Source organism: Hemicordylus capensis, chromosome 6 (assembly GCF_027244095.1).
Source record: "Hemicordylus capensis ecotype Gifberg chromosome 6, rHemCap1.1.pri, whole genome shotgun sequence".
Lineage (NCBI taxonomy): Eukaryota > Metazoa > Chordata > Lepidosauria > Squamata > Cordylidae > Hemicordylus > Hemicordylus capensis.
In genome coordinates, this window is record NC_069662.1 from 4164949 (window position 1) to 4188058 (window position 23110).

The 23110-nt window shown below is 45.7% G+C and overlaps 5 protein-coding genes and 5 non-coding genes across 11 annotated transcripts; 5 read left to right on the top strand and 5 right to left on the bottom strand.

Annotated features, from left to right (window-relative positions):
• The first annotated feature begins 668 nt into the window (after positions 1-668).
• On the top strand, positions 669-9167 carry PDZD11 (PDZ domain containing 11). 2 transcript variants are annotated; one of them, XM_053266178.1, is made up of 7 exons: positions 669-827; positions 2320-2484; positions 3064-3147; positions 4823-4879; positions 6150-6248; positions 6690-6750; positions 7638-9167. In XM_053266178.1, exons 2-7 carry the CDS (start codon positions 2380-2382, stop codon positions 7670-7672), a joined length of 441 nt encoding a protein of 146 aa, XP_053122153.1. In that variant the 5' UTR covers positions 669-827; positions 2320-2379; the 3' UTR covers positions 7673-9167. The 2 variants fall into 2 exon arrangements, with proteins under 2 accessions (XP_053122153.1, XP_053122155.1); XM_053266180.1 differs by lacking the exon at positions 669-827 and adding an exon at positions 957-1010.
• Positions 9168-10790: 1623 nt separating this feature from the next.
• On the top strand, positions 10791-10862 carry TRNAQ-UUG (transfer RNA glutamine (anticodon UUG)). Its single transcript has one exon. It is a non-coding gene; the product is annotated as a tRNA-Gln (tRNA).
• Positions 10863-11819: 957 nt separating this feature from the next.
• On the top strand, positions 11820-11890 carry TRNAG-GCC (transfer RNA glycine (anticodon GCC)). Its single transcript has one exon. It is a non-coding gene; the product is annotated as a tRNA-Gly (tRNA).
• A 1035-nt stretch (positions 11891-12925) lies between these two features.
• Positions 12926-13852, bottom strand: LOC128330650 (histone H1-like). Its single transcript, XM_053263818.1, has one exon. It carries the CDS (start codon positions 13822-13824, stop codon positions 13219-13221), a length of 606 nt encoding a protein of 201 aa, XP_053119793.1. The 5' UTR covers positions 13825-13852; the 3' UTR covers positions 12926-13218.
• A 1291-nt stretch (positions 13853-15143) lies between these two features.
• On the top strand, positions 15144-15215 carry TRNAD-GUC (transfer RNA aspartic acid (anticodon GUC)). The gene has a single exon. It is a non-coding gene; the product is annotated as a tRNA-Asp (tRNA).
• A 746-nt stretch (positions 15216-15961) lies between these two features.
• Positions 15962-16043, bottom strand: TRNAL-AAG (transfer RNA leucine (anticodon AAG)). The gene has a single exon. It is a non-coding gene; the product is annotated as a tRNA-Leu (tRNA).
• Positions 16044-16830: 787 nt separating this feature from the next.
• Positions 16831-17386, top strand: LOC128331759 (histone H3). The gene has a single exon (XM_053265589.1). The coding sequence runs from the start codon at positions 16872-16874 to the stop codon at positions 17280-17282; it is 411 nt and encodes a 136-aa protein (XP_053121564.1). The 5' UTR covers positions 16831-16871; the 3' UTR covers positions 17283-17386.
• Positions 17387-18447: 1061 nt separating this feature from the next.
• On the bottom strand, positions 18448-20550 carry LOC128328848 (histone H2B 1/2/3/4/6-like). The gene has a single exon (XM_053258985.1). It carries the CDS (start codon positions 20453-20455, stop codon positions 20075-20077), a length of 381 nt encoding a protein of 126 aa, XP_053114960.1. The 5' UTR covers positions 20456-20550; the 3' UTR covers positions 18448-20074.
• Positions 20551-21521: 971 nt separating this feature from the next.
• TRNAA-UGC (transfer RNA alanine (anticodon UGC)) lies at positions 21522-21593 on the bottom strand. Its single transcript has one exon. It is a non-coding gene; the product is annotated as a tRNA-Ala (tRNA).
• Positions 21594-21872: 279 nt separating this feature from the next.
• On the bottom strand, positions 21873-22298 carry LOC128328715 (histone H4). Its single transcript, XM_053258740.1, has one exon. It carries the CDS (start codon positions 22250-22252, stop codon positions 21941-21943), a length of 312 nt encoding a protein of 103 aa, XP_053114715.1. The 5' UTR covers positions 22253-22298; the 3' UTR covers positions 21873-21940.
• Between the last annotated feature and the right edge of the window lie 812 nt (positions 22299-23110).

Consider the following 23110-nt stretch of genomic DNA (forward strand, 5'->3'; position numbering starts at 1 on the left):
TCCTCCCTCGCACAGAATGCCTCTTCTAAAATGAGGTTTCCAAAAACAAACTCTGTCTTTTGCTTCTGAACAACTGTTAACCAGGGTGTGCTCTGGATGTAGCAGTGCATAATGGGATCAGACTCTCTCAGTGACCGGCGGCAGCAGCAGAAACCCACTCACTCACCCCTCTATTGCTCTCCCAGCACTGAACTTCTACAGCTTGGTTTCCTCCACTCAAACTTCCTGCAGAAGCAAGGATGGTGGACTGATGCTTGAGTGAAGGAAGCAAAGCCGTCCAAGTGTGGTGCTGGCTGTTGCTGGGGCAGCCAGTAAAGATGCTTCCTATCCACGAGGGCTCATGTTTGCTTTGTGGCCTCATAAGCAGAGGCGCTCTTACTGCTGGAGTTCAGGCCTCCACAGCCCCTGGGAGCCCCCAAATCCGCTTTAGTCTAATCTGATCACTGTACCTGTGTATTTTACACGTGGCAGGGCGTGCGTCTGCATGCACTGGTACAGAAGGGCGACAGACCCTTCTTTATTGTCCCCGCCTCCTCTAATTCCCAGCCAGTCGGAAGGACGGAAAGCATGAGGGCGTCCCTAAAGGAACTGGCAGCGATTCTGACCAGTAAAACAGGAGGATTGCGATTCTCTCCGTAGATTGGGGGGGCTGGTGGGAAGAGCCTTTCGGGATTGGAGGAGAAGCCAGGGGAGGCGGGCGTTGCCCTTAGCTTGCACTGCAGAACCGGAGCTTCCAGCTGAGCGAGCGGGAGGCGTCCCCCGCGGGCAGTCGCAGGGGTGCCTCCTCGGGAGTAAGACGCGCTGGGCCCCCTGGGATTTGCTCCCAGGTAAGTGTGAGCAGGAGGGCACCGGCCCTGGTGCTGGTAAGTGGGGAAGGGCTGCCCCCACTGCTGGCCAAAGGAGGAAAGGGCCTGGGGTGGGGGAGACGGGGCGTGTCTATGCAGCTGGGGGCGCATCCTAATTAGGGGACGGTGTAGATCAGCTCCAGCTGAAACGTCCCAAAGCAATAGGCAAGCTTGTGGCGCCTACAGAGCTCTTCGTTAGGCTGGGCAAGAGGAGGGAGGCGAGAGAAGAAGCACCCGGAGAACCTGAAAGCTTGCTTGCTGTTTTTATCACTGGCTTGTTGTGTCTCTTTCGTGCCATCCGTGTGCATGGACGAAGAACGAGAAGACTTCCTGCCCCGAAGGGATCGCAGTTGGAAAACTAGCAGAAGGGGAGGGGGAGTGGAAATAGGAGAGGAGCGAAGAGCAGGATATCCATCTAATATTTATTTATTTAATTTATAGACTCCGTTAATATTGCGATCCCTAGGCGGTGTACAGGGTTAAAGTCTGACGGAGTCCATTTGGCTTGGCTTTTTGTCAAATAAGGCATTTGTCTGGTCTGGGCCCTGCAGCATCCGGTTTCCAGAATCTTGACTTTCCTCATCAGTGCTCATTGCAGTATTTCAAAAATCAAATCCGAAACGAGGCCCTGAGTGGATTGCTGCCCCCACTGCAGCTGAGAGGGTTGCTGCGCTGCCAGCAGCTGCCTGGCAGGCAGATGTCCAACCAGTGTAGCTTTTTGCATTAACATTGCTCTGCACAGGGGGAAAGCTATACTTGTGGGTGTTTGTTTTTTAAGTGGCTGTGCAGAGGTGAAAAAGCATAAGAGCTTGGGTGGCTGAGGGCGTGAAGATGGCAGCCACAGAATAAACATATTCATAGATAGGTATAGGAGATTAATATTTGTATAGCAGCAAGCGGTGAGGGGGGGGGGGTCTGCCTTCGTGTCCTGTTTGTGGTCTCACCAGAGGCATCTGGCTGGCCTCTGTGGGGAGCAGGAAGTCCTGGGCTTCAGCTCCCATTTCCCCAGCCACAGTGGCTGCCATTGTTGTGGTGGGATGATGGGAGTTGTAGTCCAGCAGCATCTGGGCACCCTAGGCCCCGGAGCCAGGCCTTGTCCTGAACCGGCAGGGCTGCTCTTGAGTGGATTGGGATAGTGTAGTGGTTAGAGTGTTGGACTAGGACTGGAAAGACCCGAGTTCGAATCTCCACTCAACCATGAAACTCACTGGGTGACTCTGGGCCAGTCATGTATCTCTCAGCCTAACCTACCTCACAGGGTTGTTGTGAGGATAAAAATAACCATGTACCTCTGGGCTCCTCAGAGGAAGAGCAGGATATAAATGTTATAAATAAATAATTTTTTGGGGTCCTCAAATCACTAGCTTGAAAAGGGCCAGGCAGGGTGAAGACCTTTCCTCTGCCTTGAAGCAAACAGACCTGGCTTTTTGGTGGGGGGAGCATGCGAGGCACTTAGACTGCTTTCTCTCCTCAGAGGTGGCAACAGCTCTAGAAAAGGATTCTTGTGCTTCTCCATCTCTACACTGACTTCAGAATGGATCTTGGAGGAGGCGGCGGTGGCCGAATCCCTTATGACGACTACCCGGTGGTGTTCCTCCCTCCCTATGAAAGCCCCCCAACCTGGATCCCTCCTCATGAGGTGCATAGCTCTGAATCCTGCACTGGTTATGGGGGCAGCCCCCTAGTCCCAGTGGTTAGAACTTCAGGTCTATATCCTAGGAACATAGGAAGCTGCCATATACCGAGTCAGGCCATTGGTCCATCTAGCTCAGGATTGTTTACGCAAACTGGCAGCAGCTTCTCCAAGGCTGCAGGCAGGAGTTTCTCACAGCCCAATCTTGGCGATGCTGCCAGGGAAGGAACTTGGAACCTTCTGCATGCAATCAGATGCTCTTCCCAGAGCGGCCCCATCCCCTAAGGGGAATATCTTGCTGTGCTCACACATGTAGTCTCCCATTCAAATGCAAACCAGGCTGGATCCTACTTCCACAAAGGGGGCAATTCATGCTTGCGACCACAAGACCAGCTCTCCTCCTATGCATCCTATGTGGTGCCGACACTTGGTGACAAGGTTTTAAAGGGATCCGACTAGCCTGAGATGTATTATTTCAGCCGCTTCTTGGAGGAGAACCATGGCATGGTATGTCGGAGCCATTCTGTGTAGGATTTCTAGGTTGGAATCAATGATACCATTTGGGTGTGCTTTTTGTTTCTGTAGAGAATTTACCATTCTGATTATAACAACGAGCTGACCCAGTTCCTGCCTCGTACCATTGTGCTGAAGAAACCTCCAGGGGCTCAGGTGAGAGTTGACTGGACCTGATTGGGGCTCGAGCTCAGGACAGTGCTTAGACACCTCTGAGATTATTACTTGTACAGCTTTCTTAACAGAGCTCCTCTCGGTTCCAGACATGATGGAAGGCCTGTAAGCAGCCCTTGGCCTTGAGAGAAGGAAATGGCCACGGTTAATAACTTTGATCAGAGGACAGATGCTCTGGTGTGTCTTACATAAAAACAGCCCTGCTGGATCTGGCCCAAGGCCTATCTAGTCCAGCATCCTGTTTCACACCATGGCCCACCAGATGCCTCTGAGAAGTCCCAAAGGCAAGTGGTGGGGACACGCCCTGTCTCCTGCTGTGGCTCCCCTGCCACTGGTCTTCGGAGGCATCTTGCCTCTGAGGCTGGAGGTGGCCTATAGCCACCAGACTAATAGCCATTGTTAGACCTGTCCTCCATGAATTTGTCCAAGTCCCCTTTAAAGCCATCCATGCTAGAGGCCACCACCACACCCCACAGCAGAGAATTCCACAATTTAATTATGTACTGTGTGAAAAAGTACATCCTTTTGTCAGTTCTACATTTCCTGGCCTTCAGTTTCATGGGAGTCTTGGTTTCATGGGACTTTCATGGACTTTTGGCTGGAAATCACGGTGGTTTTCTGGGAGGAGAGAAATAGGAACATAGGAAGCTGCCATATACTGAGTCAGACCATAGGTCCATCTAGCTCAGTATTGTCTTCACAGACTGGCAGTGGCTTCTCCAAGGTTGCAGGCGGGAATCTCTCTCAGCCCTATCTTGGAGATGTTTCCAGGGAGGGAACTTGGAACCTTCTGCTCTTCCCAGAGCGGCTCCATCCCCTAAGGGGAATATCTCACAGTGTTCACACTTCTAGTCTCCCTTTCAAATGCAAGCAGGGAAGACCCTGCTTAGCTAAAGAGACAAGTCATGCTTGCTACCACAAGACCAGCTCTCTTCCCTAGTAATTAGTAGGCCAGGGGTTCTGAAACTTGGGTCCACAGATATTGGACTACAACTCCCATTAACCCCCTGCCACAATGGACTACAGATGTTGGGCTGCAACCCCCCATCAACCCCGCCACAGGGGATGATGAGAGTTGTAGTCAAACAACATTTAGGGAACCAAATTTCAGAACCCCTGGAGTAGGCAAAGTCAGGTGGTCATGAGGACCTCTTAAGAGGTCAGGGTTCTCTCTAGCAGGTTGAACTGAAGGATAAATAAGAGTAAAGATTCTTGTGTTCTCTTTGATAAAAAGTAGGTCAAATTTTTCTAATTTGGGAAGAGCTCTCCTTGTTCATAGTGAAATTGGAGAGGGGCAGCAGAACAAGCACATGCCAGTTCTGATTTGGGAGGGAACATCAGCAAACTGTGAGATAATGGGGATATTTATGAATAATAGGCATTTATAGTATGGGACTCTTTCTAGTCTGCCACATGTGGTACAAACCTTATTTTATCTGTCTGCTCATTTATAAAACTTATTATGTCATGGATTCGGTGTGAGTGTAGAGAGAAGTTTTATTGCGTTGGAGGAGATGCATCCTTCTTGCCTAGAGGCTAGCAGTGGAATTAATGGGGTTGGGAAGAAGGCAGAACTGAAAAACTAAGTATCTGTTGAAGAGTTAAATACTCACAATTCCTTTCCTCCGGTGCCATCTAATCTCTGTTTCTTTCCTAGCTGGGCTTTAACATCCGAGGAGGAAAAGCATCCCAACTGGGGATATTTATTTCTAAGGTGCGTCGACCTCTTTGTCTCTGCTTTTGTGACCTCCTTAGCAAGAAAGTCATTTGAATGTATTGATGTTGATGTGTTAACTAATATACATATACAGCTCATTTTGCCACAAAGGCTTAAGACAAATCATAATTTTTAGGACCTTTGGGGCAGGGGAGGACCTTTTCCAGCTTAGCTGTCACTAATATGGGTTATAGGACTGCTTAAAAATTAAAATAAAATATAGAAAGGTATCCTGTCCTGTCTGGACCCAGTTTCCACCTCTGCATCTTAGTTTAATCCAGGCCTGCACAACATAAGGCCCGGGGACCAGATCCAGCCCACAGGAACTTTGTCGCTGGCCTCAAGAGTGGGTCCAAAGTTTTGTGGTGCATGAAGTGAGGTACAAAACGCTGCCTTACCCCCATGGCCCTGGTGGGGGTCAGCCCCCTTTCAAAATTACCGTATTTTATGGACTATAAGACTCACTTTTTTCCTCAAAAAATATCCGCCAAAATTCAGGTGCGTCTTATATGTTTTAACAGTTTAATATGTTAAAACTCAGAAAAACTGGATTAAAATTAAGGTGCGTCTTATAGTCCGTAGCGCCTTATAGTCCATAAAATACGGTAAGCTTTGAAAGTGCATGAGGGGAAGGCTCCTTTTCTCTCCTCATGTTGTGGTTAACTAGTTAACTAGCCAGTGTGGTGTAGTGGTTAGAGTGCTGGGCTAGGACAAAATTGCTTTTGTCCATATTTAATAATTAACTTCTAATGTAAAACCATTAATTTGCTGAACATTTACCTCTGCCTCCAGACACACCAAGTCATGGTTGGTTCCGGCCCACTGGGGTATTTGAGTTGTGCACCCCTGGTTTAATTCCTTTCCTTTTGCTATTCTGTTATTCTATATAGCAGAATAGAAATTAATAACTAGGTGTTTGCACATTGTACTTAAGTCCTGCTAAGTCTGGTGGCAGTGTTGCAAATGGCGTGGTGCGTGGCCTAACAGGATGGGGCCCAGTGTTCCTTCGAAGGCATGCGCATGTGCGGACGCTCGCACGTCTTTTGATGTCCACTCAATTTTAGATCCTGCACAGGTTGAATCAGGAAGGTCCCACTCTGAATGCACATAGTGTGCACACACAGCCTTGATCCTGCCTCCCAGAACAAAACTCATTCTGCACACAGATGAAGAAAATGAGAAAGAACACCGAGAGGCCTGGGTGGCACACTGGCATTTTGGGTACCTGCCCCTGTTTTGACTGCTTTGTTGCCACTTCTTTCCCCAGGTGATCCCAGATTCCGATGCGCACCGAGCAGGCTTGCAGGAGGGAGACCAGGTTCTGGCAGTCAATGACGTAGACTTCCAGGACATTGAGCACGGCAAGGTGAGATGCCTTCCCATGGCCGGAAGTCTTGGGAGCCAAGTGGGGTGGGCCTTGCATATCCAGCTGGGTGGCGAAAACCACCCATGGGCAGTGTACCCTTTAACAGGGACTCCCAGATGCTGTTGACTACAGCTCCCAGAATCCCCAGCTGCAATGGCTTTTGCTTGGGGATTCTGGGAGTTGTAGTCAACCACATCAGGGAGTCCCTGTTAGAGGGAACACTGCCCAAGTGCATGCCACATGCTCAGGGCTGTGGGCAGAAGGCATTTGATGCAGCCATTTCACTGAAGCAAAGCAAGTCTGGGTCTGGTCAGTACCTAGATGGGTGGTTTCCTCAAAACTGTACATCTCCCTTGAGTTCTAGGGAAGAAAGAGGATTGATTAATTGAATGAATAGGGCTCCATGAAACAATGTTGAGAATGTCTCTTCTTTTCCCCTAGGCTGTAGAGATCCTGAAAACGGCTCGGGAAATTATCATGAGAGTCCGTTTCTTTCCTTACAGTAAGTGCTGCTATGACTCTTGTCAGAATCTACAGCCCTTTGGTAGCACACCTTATCAAGTGCTTTGTAGTCTCTTGTTGCTCTTTGATTTCACAGCAGCCCTGTGATGCAAATTGTTGCTATTCCCACTCTAATGGATGGAGAACTGAAATTTGGAGGGAATAACATGTTCAAGTCTGCATACCATGATAAAGGGTGGTGTGGTGTGATGCATGATATGGATCTCAATAATATTAGTATTAGAGTTTTCTTCTGCATGGAAATGCAATTGGAAAAATTGCCCTCATTCTTACAGAGAGCTTGAAAGAGGGATTAGCATGTCAAATCGTGGCTTTTTACCCAGGTTTTTTTATATGATTGTCTCCACTGCTGCTGCTTGTATTTTGTACTGTTTTTATGTTTGTGTTTTAATTTTTTTAAAAAATCAGATTTGTCTTTATATTTTTTAGCTCAATGTTTTATTGTGTCTTTTTAATAATCTTGTTTTTAAATTTTATTGTGAGCCGCCTTGGGATTTTCGTAATGAAAGGCGGGGTATAAATTTAACTAATATATAAAAAATTAGTCCAAGGGCACCCCTGGACGACATGATGGCTTTAAATGGAAATTGCATAAATTCTTTGAGGAGGGTAGATCTGTCAACAGCTCTGCTTGCTAGTGAAATCTCCATTTTAATAATAAAATTGGAATAATATATTCAGTGGCTGAATACCTTGGAATACAAGTATCCTGCTGGGGACATGCAGTGGTGGAGGGCTGTTCTTCTTAAGCAGTCTTTGTGGGGTCCTGGGAGGTATCTAGTTGGCCACTGTGGGCTATTTGGGCTGTCATTTCTGATCCACCAGGGCTCTTCATATACTCATCCTCTTTCTGCTTTCCCCTTCCAGATTACCAGAGGCAGAAGGAGAGAACAGTTCACTAGCCACCCCTTCCCAGCTGCAATCTCCTTTATGCAGAGAATCCAGCAACCTCCCACGAAATTTTTTTTTAAAAATTCTGTTCAACAATGCAAGTGGCCCTCCTTTTCTACTGTGGGCTCCTGCTTGGTCCAGAGCGGGTGATGGTGGTGCAGAACTTTCTTTTGGGGTGGGGTGGGAGTTCCTGCAGAGAAGGGCACCTTATTTCACAGCACAGGGAACACTTTTGAGGCTTCATCGGTCCATTACCTCAGCCAGGAAACAGATGTACATCTGTGGAGGATGCTGAAACCGAAATCCTTTCCTAGGCACCGAGAGATGTTTTATTTAGGAGATTCTTTCATAGCTGTGTTTGTTTTTCCTGAGAGAGGAGGAGGAGGAGGAGAAAGCATTGGGCATAGGAGCAAACTGGGGGCTTCTAGGCAGAAGCCTTTTTTGGGTAGGTGTTGAGCCTACAGGAGTCCATTCAGCTTAAAGCTTTTGTTGGATTCTGCCAATCTGAGTGGCATAGGAATCTGCATAGCTGCTAGCTGTGGAATATGGTAGCAGAAGAATTAATAGTTTGCACAGACTCCTGGGAGCAATTGGTTGGTTATTTTGCAAAATAAGTTCCTAGTCCTTGTGGAGAAATACTGGGGTGAGGAGAGTGAGGTTGCTTCTTTTGAAAATGCAGACATGGCAGGAGGAAGTCTCCAAGAGGGAGGGTGGGTTTTAAACATAGACATATCTCCCTTTCCCTACATTCCTGTTGCTAACTTAGATCAGTTATTTATTTAAGCAATCCATTTTCAAAATATTGCTTATTCATGCACACACAGAGCAATCTCTCTCTCACACACACAGATGCTTCTTTTAGAAAGTGGAAACTCAGATGGTTCAGGATTCTGTAGAAAGTGCTGGTGCTCCATTAATTAACGTGTTCCCATTGAGGCAGAGCAACAGATCCACGCACAGCCCTAGCTTGCTAAGGCATGCTGGAATTGTGACTTTTGTATGTAATCCGTTTAGATACTATAGTTATCTGATGTGGTGGTGGGCAAGGGTTTCTGCATTCCATTGTAGGGTTTATTTGCTGCCTTCAGTTGTTCTACCTCTTCTCCCAGCAGAGGTGTCATTTTTTGGATAGGGTTTAATTAGCTTGAGCTTCAGTCTTCCAGGAGGCGAGGCAAGGAAGCCGAGTCAGACACACTCCTCACTTTGCCAGAGGCTAGTCCAGAAAGCCTGCTGCTCCTGTCTCATGACCTCTTGGTTTTGATCTTCCGGAAGAGGGCAGAAGTGAAGGCAGGCCCTGCCCTGTCTTCGGGAAAGAAGAGCTGAGATGGACTCAGATTCAGAAGTTGCTAGTAAAAAGGGTTTGGAAGGAATCCTTTAGGTTATTTTTGTCTGGCAGGTTCTATTCAAGGTCATCTGAGCAGTGATGTGTTCTCTCTTTGTGCTGGATTTTGCTCTGATAACCCTTGTTTGGAAAAGCCTCGCCCTTTAATAAAATATAAGTCACGATATGGCTGTCGTATTATTCAACTGGAAGGAAGGGGGAACATCCAGATCTGGAGCTTTTAGGAACCTTAAGTAAGCCCCCTTGGATGATTGATTGATTAAGTGCTGTCAATTTGGAGTTGACTCTTAGCGACCACATAGATAGATTCTCTCCAGGATGATCTGTCTTCAGCTTGGCCTTTAGAACATAAGAACAGCCCTGTGGGATCAGGCCCAAGGCCCATTAAGGTCTCTCAGTGGTGCATTCATTGCTGTTGTAATTGAGTCCATCCACCTTGCTGCTGGTCATCCTCTTCTTCTCTTTCCTTCAACTTTTCCCAGCATTATGGACTTCCCAAGGGTATCCCCTTGGATACTATCTTTTTTTTCTGCTAGTAAAAGAGCTTTCAGTTTGTGATCATGTGCCATGTACCACGAAGTCCGGACTTCCTTTGTGTAGCAGTACCCGGAAAAAATGCCAAACTCTGACTGAATCCTTCTGCCTGAATCCTAACCCATGCTTTTCCAGTGGGAAAGTTTTCCGCTTTCTCTGCGAACATTTCCCCATTTTTCTGGAGGGTTTACATCCCCCCCTCCCCAATCTGGATGAGGACTGGAGCCTGCCTGTGAAAATAACATGTTTCTATCTTTTGTGGTTTGGTCTGGACGTTTCATGTCAGCCAGTCAGTGACACCCAAGCAGCTTTGAGCACTTCTGTTGAAAAGCAGTGTATACGTATTTGTTGTGGTAGGAGTAAATACTTGCCATCTTTCCCATGCAAATGGAGAAGATGGAATGTCCTGGATGTCCAAATAAACATGAAGAATGGAGAAGCCCACCTCTCTGGGCTAATAGCCAGTGAGAGAGTTGTGGGGGCCGGGGGTGGGGTGGGGGTGGCATTGTTCAGGAACAGGATACCTCTAAGTAAATTGAATAAATGCATGCACTTTCCCTTTTTTACTTTAATCCCCTTCTGTTATCTCCCCTGTATTCCATTTTAGCTTGTTCTAAGTGCCTCAGTGCAGGGACATTTCCTGTTTGTAAAGTACCATCCTCAGCTGGCTGATGACATAGAAGTCGTAATTAGGAGGACCAGCTGCTCAACCCAAGGGGAAGGGCTGTGATGTCCCTGAGCTGAGGAGGTGAACCTGCCTAGCTGGACTTCCAGTGCAGCAAGGCAGATCTGCCTCCATGTGGCTGGATATGGCCATCTCCCGGGTAAAGGCTGTCCACCAAAGGCGGAAAACTTTCTCCCTTCCGCTTCAGTAGGGGAAATATTGCCTTCCTCCCGCAGCTGCAGCAGCTTCTCCAAGCCCTTCTGAAGCATCCCCCCCTCCCACGCCCCAGTGCTGATAAGCAACCAGAGAAGAAAGCAGAAGGGCACTGAACCGAGCAGTGGAGAACCCTTCTGCCGTCTCATGACGCTAGTCCTCTTTATCAACCCCTCCTATGAAATGGACTTAAATAAAGCCATGGCTGTGCTAGACAGCTCAGCCAGCGCCTGCTTGCTTCTCCCCCTTCTCTTCGATCCTTTTGACTTTCTGCAGTGCAGTCCCAAGGGAAGGCAAAGCACGCTTATGCTAGAGAGCGTTGAGTCTGTAATTAGCTCAGGACAAAATGACACGGTATGAAGCAAAGGGCGTCCTGGGTTCCATGGTGTAATGGTTAGCACTCTGGACTTTGAATCCAGCGATCCGAGTTCAAATCTCGGTGGAACCTTTTGCCCTTTTTGCAAGGTGGAATGGTGGGGCGTGGGAATAATCCCTATCCTTCCCCTCCACTCTCAGCATGCGGTCCCTTCCAATCCACCGGAGACAGTAGTGCGACCAAAGCCTTAAATCTAAAGCGTTTTGGCCAGTCAGCGATATTCTGCCTTGACCCAATAGTTTCATGCAAGACTTCATCATCACTACGAACAGATAAAAGCAATAGACATATAAAAGAGGGTACGCGTTTAAAGTGCTCCAAGAAGGGCCCTCCCTTACTGCTCGACGCCAGTATCTGTTTTTCAGTGGTACACTGCCCCTGCGCATGGAAGTTCCACGCGACCTTCATGCCTAATACCAATGATAGAGCCCTCTTTCTCCATAAATTCGCCTAATCCCCTTTCGAAGTTTTAGGTGGGTTAGCTTCAGGGTTCCATCGCCTCCCCCCCCGCCGCCCCCAACTTCTTCCGTAAGAAAGTTGCTGTTTAGAAAGCAGCCAAAGTTTCTATTCGAATTTCTGGAACTGAGAGCAGTAACAGCAACGGGACTTGACAGACTTGAAGTGGGTGAGGGTAACTGGAAAGTGCGCCTAAAGAAACCAGTACCTTTAAGCACGTGCAGAGTGCTCTTGCCTAAGGGGCAATCAATCACTCTTCTCTGCGATTAGGATTGCAGCGTGAGGGAATGCTACTGGATCCCCACTCTGGAGAATTTCAGTTTCAGCCGAAGCACTGTATAGCTGCAAGGCAATTGCAAACCTGTGCAATTCCAACGGCACTATGCAAATCCTTGGTTAGCGTTTGATTCTTGAGGTAGAGATTGATTCTCTGCTTCCTGAAAAGTGAGAGCTGTAAACTGAAGCAGGATTAGGAAAGTCTTCTCATCAGAATGATAAATACTCAACTTTTTGGAAAGCGAATTTAATCACAATTGCCATATTAGATCAACACATATGAGCTATAGCAGCAAAGCATTGGTGGTTCAGTGGTAGAATTCTCGCCTGCCACGCGGGAGGCCCGGGTTCGATTCCCGGCCAATGCAAAATAATTTTAATTTTATGTCTTTGAATTGAATGCATCTGTTTTTCAAATGATATGTTTTAGGGAAAGGCGACTTTCTATGTAAACTGATAATCAAAATTGATAGTGGTGATTGAAAATAGTATTTCTTTCAATAGAATTAATATCAAAGGAATAATTAGTCCAAACAGCACAGTTGGGAACGTGTTAGACTATAGATCAGAAGGTTGTTGGTTCGATCCCGCTTCTCAGCAGAAGTACTTCTCTGGAGCAATATTAATGAGACCCTTTAATCATAATAGCTCAACTTCTGCTCCGCACAGTTTAATGTCTGTGTAGCTGAGTAAGTTTGACTTCCAGACACCAGCGCTAACTTTGTCTGGACGAAATAATTTTGAGGATTGAAGGATGCAAGTTTTTAAACCATACTCCTCTTCAAGGAAATAAACAATAAGTCAATTAGGACAGAAAATAGGTGTTCTTTTTAAAGTTATGAACTTTTTTCCAGAGACTGATCCGAAGCGTAGATGGTAAGGGGATGATGAGGCAGAAAGCCCGCGTTTAGTGCAAAGTAAGAGAAACTGAATAAATCGAAATGAAAAAGATACACTCAGCATCTGAGAACAGAGAAAAGGGAGAGAAACATCAAGCAGGAAATGGCCACGTTTATACCAGCCTCATGGATGGCAAAAATAATAGGAGTTTAAATGAGTGAACATAAAAATATAGACAATTCTTTTACGGGCTTTGATTGTTAAAGTGGGGGAAGAAGGGTACAACCTCCCACTCTGGAAAAACTCAAGAGAAAAGCAGGTAGAAACCAAATAATACAATGAAATACCCGAGTGGTTAAAATGTCTGTTTGTTCAATTGAGCTTTGAAGTTATGAATTCGAATCCCTTTCATCCCGCTAATTTTTTTTAAGTAATCAGAATAGTAAACTGACATTAGAGGGACTGATTTCAAGCAAAAACAGGTGTCCATCTACGAGGAACCGAAATATACGGCAGCCTGTACGTTTCTTGCAATTGATGTGACTGGTCTGACACAGGGAGGCCCATCTAATTAGGTACGCTAATTAAGCCACGGGTGGAAATGATGCATTGTGCAGGGGGGATTCGAACCCATTACTCTCAGAAGTCTACCTGTGCCTTACTGGGGTGCGATGCTATAGTGTGGAGACTTGGCTTCCACGTTGAGATTCCCCCTTTCCAACCTATTTCCGCAAGTAGCACCACGTTCAGGTTTCAATACGGGGCGAGGAAAGTGAACTCGGCTCTTTCGAGGAACTCTTGGGTGGCTCTTAAAAGAGCCGTTGGGTTAGAGGAAGCTGCTTCACGCGGAGAAGCCTCACTTCTTTTTAGGGGCGAGCTTCACTTTGGAAGCCTTGGGCTTGGCTTTCGGCTTGGGCTTCAGAGTCTTGGCAGGGCTCTTCGTCGTCTTCTTAGGCTTGGTGATCTTCGCCTTCTTGGGACTCTTGGCCGCCTTCTTGACTCCGGCAGAGGATGGCTTCTTAGCCACTTTCTTGGCTCCCACCGCCTTCTTCACTTTCTTGGCGGCGGGCTTCTTGCTCTTGGCGGCGGCGGTAGCAGCAGCCGGCTTCTTCTTGGCCGCCTTGTCTTTGGTCTCCGCCTGCTTCTTGTTCAGCTTGAAGGAGCCCGAGGCGCCCGTGCCCTTGGTCTGCACCAGAGTCCCCTTGGTCACCAGGCTCTTGAGCCCCAGCTTGATGCGGCTGTTGTTTTTCTCCACATCGTAGCCCGCAGCCGCCAGCGACTTCTTGAGGGCCGCCAGAGAGACCCCGCCGCGGTCCTTGGAGGCGGACACCGCCTGGGTCAGCAGCTCCGTCACGCTGGGGCCGGAGGGCTTGCGAGCTTTGGGAGCGGCCGCCGCTTTCTTGGCGGGAGCTTTGGCCGCTGGTTCCACAACCGCGGCGGCAAGAGGCGCCATCTCAGCCATTCTCTAAGCTACACCACCTTCCTTCGCCTACAAATTATAACGAACCTGAATGAACCTCGCCAGGACGCGAGCCTGCTATTTATAGGAGAGGAGCTGCGCTCTGATTGGTGCATTCCGGGAGCGACTTTCTGCGAACCCCGACTCGGCTCCAGGCGTTTGTAGATTTGTGTTTCTTAATCTACACAAAAGAGCAAATTAATCAAAGTCCTCTTCAGGATTCCTGCCATCCTGGGAGAGAATCGATAAGGAGAGTGTGTGTTTTTTCCGGCCCGGGTTTCTGGAGGCCCGGGGGCGAGAAACCGCTGCGTGGACGAGACATATATCTGCTGGAGAACGGCTGGGTGCCAGGCTCCGACTGGAAACTTCTGATTTTTGCAAAATGTGCGGTTGCACTTTCCCAGTTGGGTGTCCAAAAGATCAAGCCTGAATTTCTTGAGGGTATGAAGAGTTAAGCTACAGGAATTGCCAGTTTTTTCCAGAAATAACTACCCAGCAGAATCGCCTGGTCTTGGTGATAGTAACCCAGAGATAAAGGGACACTTAAGTTTTTTGCGGGGAAGCGGACAGCTACTGTCCAAGCAGAATGACAATTTCCACTCACAAAATCAGAATATTTTGGTAAGTTTCAACAGGAAGACTTGAATGCAAACGTGATTAATAAATAAGAAAACAGTAGCATTAGACCAAAGCACAATGCAGTGTAACAATAACGCTGGGTAAAAACACTGTGCAACGGAGCACACTAAAACGATGTATAAACATCAACAACCGTACAATGCAAGCACGATGGCACAGCATGAAAGTGCAAAGCGCAACTGAAATAGACAACTGGATCACTGCTGTGCTCACACAAAAATTCCGGGGAGAATTGCATATTAGCACCTATGCCCTTAATCAAGACTCGGGGAAATGAAAAGCAGCAACTCTGCAGAAACGCAGAAAACTAACAGCTACATCACTGTCTTTATGTCAAAACTAGATTTCTCGTTGATTAAAGAAGTTATTTTCTAACCTGATTTAGAGGTGCACCTTTATGCAAACAGGTTTCACATAGTAAACAGTGGAACTGAGCTGTACATATGCAGACAAATGCATCTTTATGTATAATATTCAGGATATTGGGGAAGATGTGGTGCACAAATCGGCCAGAACTGCTGGCTGCTATCCTTTGCTAGAGGGGAGGGAGGGGGCGAAGGTTCACTGAAGAGGTATACGAATATTCCCATCAAGATTTTCTGCAGTTAGTTGCTAGGCAATCGGAAAACGCTGGAGGTACTTTATCAAGAAATAGCTCCAGAGAAAAGCTGCGATCAGCTTCTTCCTCGTTAGTATAGTGGTAAGTATCCCCGCCTGTCACGCGGGAGACCGGGGTTCGATTCCCCGACGGGGAGATGCCTTTTTTTGCGGATGTAATTTATTGCTTGGGTCATTGAAGTATGAAGATCTCATCGTACCATGTGAAGCAGTTTACATACCACAGTTTAAAAGGCTAGATTACAGTCTTTACAAGGCAACGTTAGCTCTCGGACCCACTAAAAGCAAAAGACAGCAGCGGTTAAAGGAAAAGACCGCAGATCGCAAAATGACGGATGGTGTCTCATAGGACTAGAACTTAATGAAATGGATGGGCAGGAGATTCAGGACAGACAAAAGACAGTCCTTCAGACAATTACCGTATGGAACTCACTCCCACAGGATGTGGAAATGGAGATTAGAGAAATGCTTTCAGGAGCAGGAAGAGAGATCTACTCCATGGCCATTGGCTCCTTGAACGGATCCTCCATATTCGGAGACAATCTACCTCTGACAGTTGCTGGAGAGAGGAAAACATCAGGGGAGCTGCTGCCTAGCATCTTAGAAGCTTCTGGCCGTTGCGTGAAAGCGAAGAATAAATGGACGTTCGCGCTTTTCTGGTGTTTGTCTCCAATCCACTGCCCAAACATGCTTTCTCGCTCCCCCACTTCTGTACCTCTCTTCCTGTTTAAAAAAAGCATCTGTACCAGTTTGTCAGATCCTCTCTTACTCGAGCTCACTGGAGATGGTTCTTTAGTAGGCGTGTTTAGGATAGTTACGCCTAAAATATATTTCCAGCCTGTTAGTAATAGCAAGACTAAGCATTTTCTTTTAAAAGACAACTTGGCAGCGGTGGGATTCGAACCCACGCCCCCGAAGAGACTGGAGCCTTAATCCAGCGCCTTAGACCGCTCGGCCACGCTACCTTTTCTTTTTCATGTCTTTCCCCTCTTCTTTTCCTTTCAAGTCCGTGTTAATTTAATTTGTTCATGAGTTTCACACTCACAGAATTACAGTACACCTATAAAGGCGTTCTAAAATTTGCTCTAAAATTCCTACATTACTTAGCAGCCTCCTGCGGGGATATTAATTAAGGTGTATTGATTGGATTAAAGGGGCCGTTAACTATTGGCCAATCCCGTCGCAGCGCGGGATATTTAAAAATGTTTTGGTTGTCTTACTCTTGGTTATTGTTCACGAATTAATTTATGATCCAGGAAGCAAAACCTATTGGCTGACATGGTGAAAACTACTCAGAGTAGCTCCATTGAAATGAAAAATGTCCTTTTCATTTCAATGAGGCTACTTTGAGCATTTCCCCCCTCATATGTCGTAGACATTAACTATATAATTATCCTAAGTATGTTGCATATTTAACCTAAGTATGTTGCATACCTTATATAGATTTTACTGAGAAATCAATACTACTTTTTAGCGGATGCCGTTTCTAGAGTCGCAGTGTTTCATAGCGAAACGCCTGACGCTTGCATATTCATGAACCAGCTTCTAAGGGGGAAAGTACCTTAGCAGAGCTAGAGGAGGAAGCTAACAAAAGAACCCAGATTGTAATTCTGCAAATCCTGTCCAATCCCTACACAGCGCGGATGATTCAAATCTGGATAGTGATTGGTTGTTGTTATCATCCAATCACGACAGAGGAAATAGGGTATAAATAGGCCGCCGCGGTTTCTTGCGACAACTGTTGCTTGCAGTTTTTCTGGCAGAGTTGTGCTTGTGTTTTTCTGCAGGGAAGGATGGCTCGTACTAAGCAGACCGCTCGTAAGTCCACCGGTGGGAAGGCGCCTCGTAAGCAGCTGGCTACTAAGGCTGCCAGGAAGAGCGCTCCAGCCACCGGCGGCGTGAAGAAGCCTCACCGCTACCGCCCTGGCACTGTGGCTCTCCGCGAGATCCGCCGCTACCAGAAGTCCACCGAGCTGCTGATCCGCAAGCTGCCCTTCCAGCGCCTGGTGCGTGAAATCGCCCAGGACTTTAAGACCGATCTGCGCTTCCAGAGCTCGGCCGTGATGGCCCTGCAGGAGGCGAGCGAGGCTTACTTGGTGGGCCTCTTTGAGGATACCAACCTCTGCGCCATCCACGCCAAGCGGGTCACCATCATGCCCAAAGACATCCAGCTGGCCCGCCGCATCCGTGGGGAGAGAGCTTAAATCTGCCCAAACCGATAGGGGCTCTTGCCTCAAAAACCCCAAAGGCTCTTTTAAGAGCCACCACATGTTCTTGGGAAAGTGCTGAATATACATTTATAAATCTATTCGTGTTCTACATTACAATTTTCACCAAAATGGTTTTGAGTATGAGCTTAGGCCACAGATTTAAAGGTGCCACTACTTTTAAAAGCTTACAATCGCAGCCATGAAAAATGTAAAGCTGTAATGTAACCAGGTTTTCCCTCAGGTTATGCACCTCTCTCTTAAGGAACTGTTGTGCAGTCTCAGAGCCGGCCTTATAGCAAGCATAATTTTTCCTTTTGCTAAGCAGGGTCTGCCTTGGTATGGATTTGGGTGGGGGCACTGTTAGCTATAGAAGGTCTCAGGTTCAATCCTTGGCAGCATCTCCAGGTGGGGCCGGGAAATGCTTGTGTGAAACCTTGGAGAGTGACTGGCAGTCAGTGTAGACAATACTGGTGTGGATGGAATAGTGGCCTGATTAATTAATTGGCAATTCATAATGTTTGACTTCTAGTTGTCTTTTGCTGCTTTAAAAGAACTTTAAAGAATTTTAGAGCAGCTGTAGCAATGCACTCCTAACCAGAAAATTAAACTCAACAGGAAGTATTTTACACTGGATACACTATTTAGAAATTGTAAGTCCAAAAGTCAGCTCTCCTTGGATTTGTAGAAGACCAGATGAAATTGTGTCAGGGGGTAGATCTGGGCTAGGGGCTCCTACTTGGTAATCCTTAATCAGTGGTTAACAGTAACTCACTGTTCCTACTCTGCTTGAAGCACACTGCTCTAGACTGAGTCAGAGAAGTGATAGATTCTAAAATACAGGTTGATCTAATGGCACTTTTAGCAGTGTCAGATTTTGCTCCCTGGTTTAGGCTTGAGAGATAGTCTCTCTATCAAAATGGTGAGATTGAGTTTATTATTATTTACATTTATATCCCTCTCTTCCTCCAAGGAGCCCAGAGCAATGATCTAAGCTTCCATCTTGTGAGAACATTTACAGTTCCTCTGCTTTCAGATAGCACTGGATATGATTGCTGAACACTTGTGATCTAGCAGTTTTAAGGTTCTGCATTTGTGGAGCAGATGTAAACATTACAGTTAAAACTTGTGGCATGTATTTATTGTTTTATTATTTAAAATATTTATACCCTGCCCCTCCAGTGCAATACTGCTCGGGGCGGCTTACAACAATAACATAGACACAGATACAAGTAATAAAATTAAATTTTTTAAAAGTCAGATTAAAAACAATTAGGTTCAAATTAAAACTGAAAATTATAAAAAGCTAAAGAAGCTACCAGATATAACAAAATAATGATATTAAAAAGCCTCCTTAAAAAGGTGTGTTAAGATGTTTTTTTTAAAACACATGGAAGGAGCATGGCGAAGCTCTTCAGGGAGGGTGTCCCAAAACCGAGGAGCCACAACCGAAAAGGCTCTGTCTCTAGTCCCCTCCAACTGGATCCCTGTTAGTGGTGGGGTTATGAGCAGGTCCTGGGATGATGATCAGAGGGCCCTGGCAGATTCATAGGGGTGAATATGGTCCGACAGGTACCCTGGCCCCAAGCCGTGTATGGCTTTAAAGGTCAATACCAGCACCTTGAATCTAGCCCATGAAGCTGACACAGGATGGGTGTAATACCTATGAAGCGACTAACACCCACAAGCATAATTGGTGAGGGTTGTTTTTTTTTTTAAGTTAAGTACAATTCTGTTACCTAAAAAGTAGTTAGCGTTAATTCTCCATAGGCAAGACCAGTGTAGTTCCATCCCAGCAGCAGAAATTCCCTTATTTGCCTTTGAAACTCCCTGCAGGAAATTATATGCAATAGAAATTCATCAGCTATTTCTAAGACATATCTTAGAAACATAGTTTTAATTTTATACTGTTTTAGGCCTTTTAGCTGTTTTATTGGTACTACTGTGTTTTAATAGTTTGATTTTAATTGTTAATTTGTTTTGTTTTTATGTTGTGAACCACCCTGAGCAATTTTGGAGGGCGTTATATAAATTTAATAAATAAAATATCTCAAAATGATTCTTACTCAGCAAAAGGCCACATTTCCCATCATCCCACAGCAAAACACAGTAGCAGAATTATATATACTCCGTTTCAAAATAAGATATTTAAGAAGTCGTGTATGTGTGCACTTTAGGAATACACAACAATACTTCAAGTTCCTTGACATAATTGTAGTAAAGGCTGTTGATGCCCTTCCTTATACATACGTAGTCTACTCACCCAGATGCAAGAGAGACCGGATACATACATGGAAATGCAATCATATGAGGCTTGCTCATGCCTCAGAAGTTTGGAAATGAAGGTGAAAGTAGTCCACAACAGTATTACATCTAGTCAGTCACTCAAAAGGAGAAACATTATCTCCTCTAGTCAGAAAAAGGAACAAAATGAAAAGGAACTATAACGAAAGTTCCTTGCATTGCCTCAATTTTTCCCTGCATTTCACCACGTTTCCCTGCATTTTTGAAGCTAGAATTACCTGCAGAGGGAACATCTCTGGTCAAGACTACAGTCAAAATACTTTAAAGCAGGTATGATTAAGGTTGGGGGAAGTGAACAACCTTGCTGAAGGTTTACCACAAGGCTAAACCACTTGCAAATGCAATTTGGATTGAGACAGGGCTCTAACAAGAGATTCATACATTCGGTAGATGCAAAAGCTTTAAAGTACACAGCTCTTTTAAAGCAGATGTAGGTGGCTCTTAAAAGAGCCTTTGTATTTTAGTGGCTTTTTTCCTTTCCCAGTTTACTTGGAGCTGGTGTACTTGGTGACCGCCTTGGTGCCTTCAGACACAGCGTGCTTGGCCAATTCTCCCGGCAGCAAGAGGCGCACGGCCGTCTGGATCTCCCGGGAAGTGATGGTGGAGCGCTTGTTGTAGTGGGCCAGGCGGGAGGCCTCGGCGGCGATGCGCTCGAAGATGTCGTTGACGAAGGAGTTCATGATGCTCATGGCCTTGGAAGAGATGCCGGTGTCCGGATGAACTTGCTTCAGCACCTTGTAGACGTAGATAGAGTAGCTCTCCTTCCTGCTCTTCTTACGCTTCTTGTCTCCCTTCTTCTGGGTCTTGGTGATGGCCTTCTTCGACCCCTTTTTGGGGACCGGAGCAGACTTAGCGGGCTCAGGCATTTTGAGCAGTCGCTTGCGATGCCGGAAACAGATAAAATACTGCGATATTGAGGAAGCAGAGTCCCCTTGTATATATAGCGGCTTCAATGCAAATCATAGGCTTTCGGACTTACTTCCTCATTGGCTATTGAAAGGACTGACGTCTTCCTATTAGAAAGACCAAGGGAAATTCAAATATTGCACTCCTATTGGCCAGAAAAATGCATCCTTGCTTAGAACGTAACCTCCCTATTGGTTGGATTTGAGACAAGGCTGCAATCCTGTATAGATTTACTTGAGAGTAAGCCCCACTGAAGTCAGACTGAGCTGTCACTATCTTGAGTACTAAGTTGTTTTTTTAAGTCCTTTTTCAATCATATTGGCGCTATGAAGCTACGGACGAAATTAAGTGCAGAAAACTGCATTGATTCATTAGAGAACAGAAACATACAAATAGCAGCGGTACTGTAATACCGTGATAAGACCTTTAATTAATGTATTTATTCACGGAATACCTATATACGAAGTTAAATGCATGTAGCTTTGCATATAGGTTTTGGGGGCTCTAAGTTGTACCCCAAGTTTTGGGCGGTATAAAAATGTTACATAAAAATAAATATAAGACACGTGTCAGAACCACTCCGTGGCATGTTGAGAAATGGGATATTATAACCCTGAAAGGGAATGAGGTTTCCCATTTTTCGTTCTTCGTTCCCCGTTTAGTCTTTAAAATGCCTTCCGTTTCTGCGTTCACTTCAGAGGCTGAGAGAAATAAGGTGCAAATGCTACTAATTTTTATTTTTAAAAAACGCGCGGTAAATTGCTTTTTGAAATTTTAACCCCCGCTTCCGCATTCGATGTCTGCAGAAAAGTGATGTTTTCAATCTCTAAGATGTAATTTTGTCTCATCACAAGTGATCGTTGAAGTACTTTCGCAGTTAAGCGCAGAATTAGTTTTTAAAGTACTGTACACATCTTGAGAGAATGATGTACTTTATCTGTGCTTTCAGAAAGAAACACCAGACTACACCACCACAGAAACAATTGATTTTTACAATAGTTCTGTCCCCGCAGAACATAAAATTACTGGAGATGCCGGGGATCGAACCCGGGGCCTCATACATGCAAAGCATGCGCTCTACCACTGAGCTACATCCCCAACCACGGAACTCAGTGACTCAAGCATCGTAGTAGTATTGAAAGCATTGGAAAAATAACTAAAGAACCGTAAAATTTTAAACTGAGTTGATTAAACTAGCGTGTTTATATATGGAAGTATTACCTAAGCTATTTTTTAATTTTTTCATTTGACATAAGATAGCAGGACGGAAACGGGTCCTGTTACATTGTTTCTATTAGACACACTACAGCTGCAAACCGAACTATAATACAAACGTACTTTCTTTCTAAGCGATAAGACAAAATACAGAGACAGCTCTTTCTGTGGAAAAGTGGGTGGCCCTTAAAAGGGCCTTTTTCTGTTTATTACAACTATCAATTTAAAGTTTAGCCTCCAAATCCATAAAGAGTGCGGCCTTGGCGCTTCAGAGCGTACACCACATCCATGGCAGTTACGGTCTTTCGCTTTGCATGCTCCGTGTAAGTTACAGCATCACGAATCACGTTTTCCAGAAAAACCTTCAAGACACCACGAGTCTCTTCATAAATCAGCCCAGAGATACGCTTCACTCCACCACGGCGGGCCAGACGGCGAATTGCAGGCTTGGTGATTCCCTGGATGTTATCACGAAGCACCTTCCTGTGCCTCTTAGCGCCTCCTTTCCCCAAGCCCTTGCCTCCTTTACCGCGACCAGACATCTCGATAACAACTCCGCCAACACTTTCCAGAAATTGAAGATGTTTGTCTGGGGCACAGCAGACATTTTATACAGTCTATGCGGACCAGAGGGAAAACTAGAAGCCCACCGCTTCGCGCTCTTTTTAATCAACCAATGAACAGGAAAGAGAAACTGTCCAATCACCGTGCTTAGAATACATTCACCCAACATAGAAATGAATAAAATTGTTCCTTACGCTTCTTTTAGTGTTTGAAGTTAGCCGAAATTCGTAAAGATGGGGGAAACAGCTCCAGCCAGACTGGAGCAGCAGATCCGCAGACTTTAGGAGATTTAGAGCATCTGAGCCTTATCTGAACAAAACTTGTTTATATTCCACTACTACTACGAACATATTGTATAGTATTCTGGGACCTTAGACTAAGAGACTTATTTTATTTATTTATTTTTCAATTTTTATACCACCTTTCATAATGTATCTCAAAGCAGTTTACAAACGTTAAAATAGAATAAAAATCCATAAAAGTTACATTTAAAACTTTAAAATCAACATTAAAAACCATAAACACACCAAAAAATAAAAATAAAAAAGATAAACAGAAAAAAGCTGAGAAACCCAGCAGCCTTTAAGAGGTAAAAACCTGAGTAAATAAAAAGGTATTTAATTGCATTTTAAAAGCAGCCACAGATGTTAGAGAGCAAACATTAACTGGGAGAGCATTCCAAAGCCTGGGGGCAACAATAGAGAAGGCCCAGTCCCGTGTGCACAATTTGGCCTCTGTCAACATCGACACACAGAGCCAAGGCCCCTCTGATGATCTTGTTGGGCAGGCAGAAACCCTTGGGAGCAGCCAGTCCCTCAGGGATCCAGAGCCCAAAC

Excerpts from the sequence above, each read along its gene's own strand:
- LOC128328848 (XM_053258985.1), bottom strand. The coding sequence starts at position 20,455 with ATGCCTGAGCCCGCTAAGTCTGCTCCGGTCCCCAAAAAGGGGTCGAAG.
- LOC128331759 (XM_053265589.1), top strand. The coding sequence starts at position 16,872 with ATGGCTCGTACTAAGCAGACCGCTCGTAAGTCCACCGGTGGGAAGGCG.
- PDZD11 (XM_053266178.1), top strand. The coding sequence starts at position 2,380 with ATGGATCTTGGAGGAGGCGGCGGTGGCCGAATCCCTTATGACGACTAC. Across the intron at positions 2,485-3,063 it reads CCTGGATCCCTCCTCATGAG|AGAATTTACCATTCTGATTA; the intron begins GTGCATAGCTCT and ends TTGTTTCTGTAG. Across the intron at positions 6,751-7,637 it reads AGTCCGTTTCTTTCCTTACA|ATTACCAGAGGCAGAAGGAG; the intron begins GTAAGTGCTGCT and ends TTCCCCTTCCAG.
- LOC128330650 (XM_053263818.1), bottom strand. The coding sequence starts at position 13,824 with ATGGCTGAGATGGCGCCTCTTGCCGCCGCGGTTGTGGAACCAGCGGCC.
- LOC128328715 (XM_053258740.1), bottom strand. The coding sequence starts at position 22,252 with ATGTCTGGTCGCGGTAAAGGAGGCAAGGGCTTGGGGAAAGGAGGCGCT.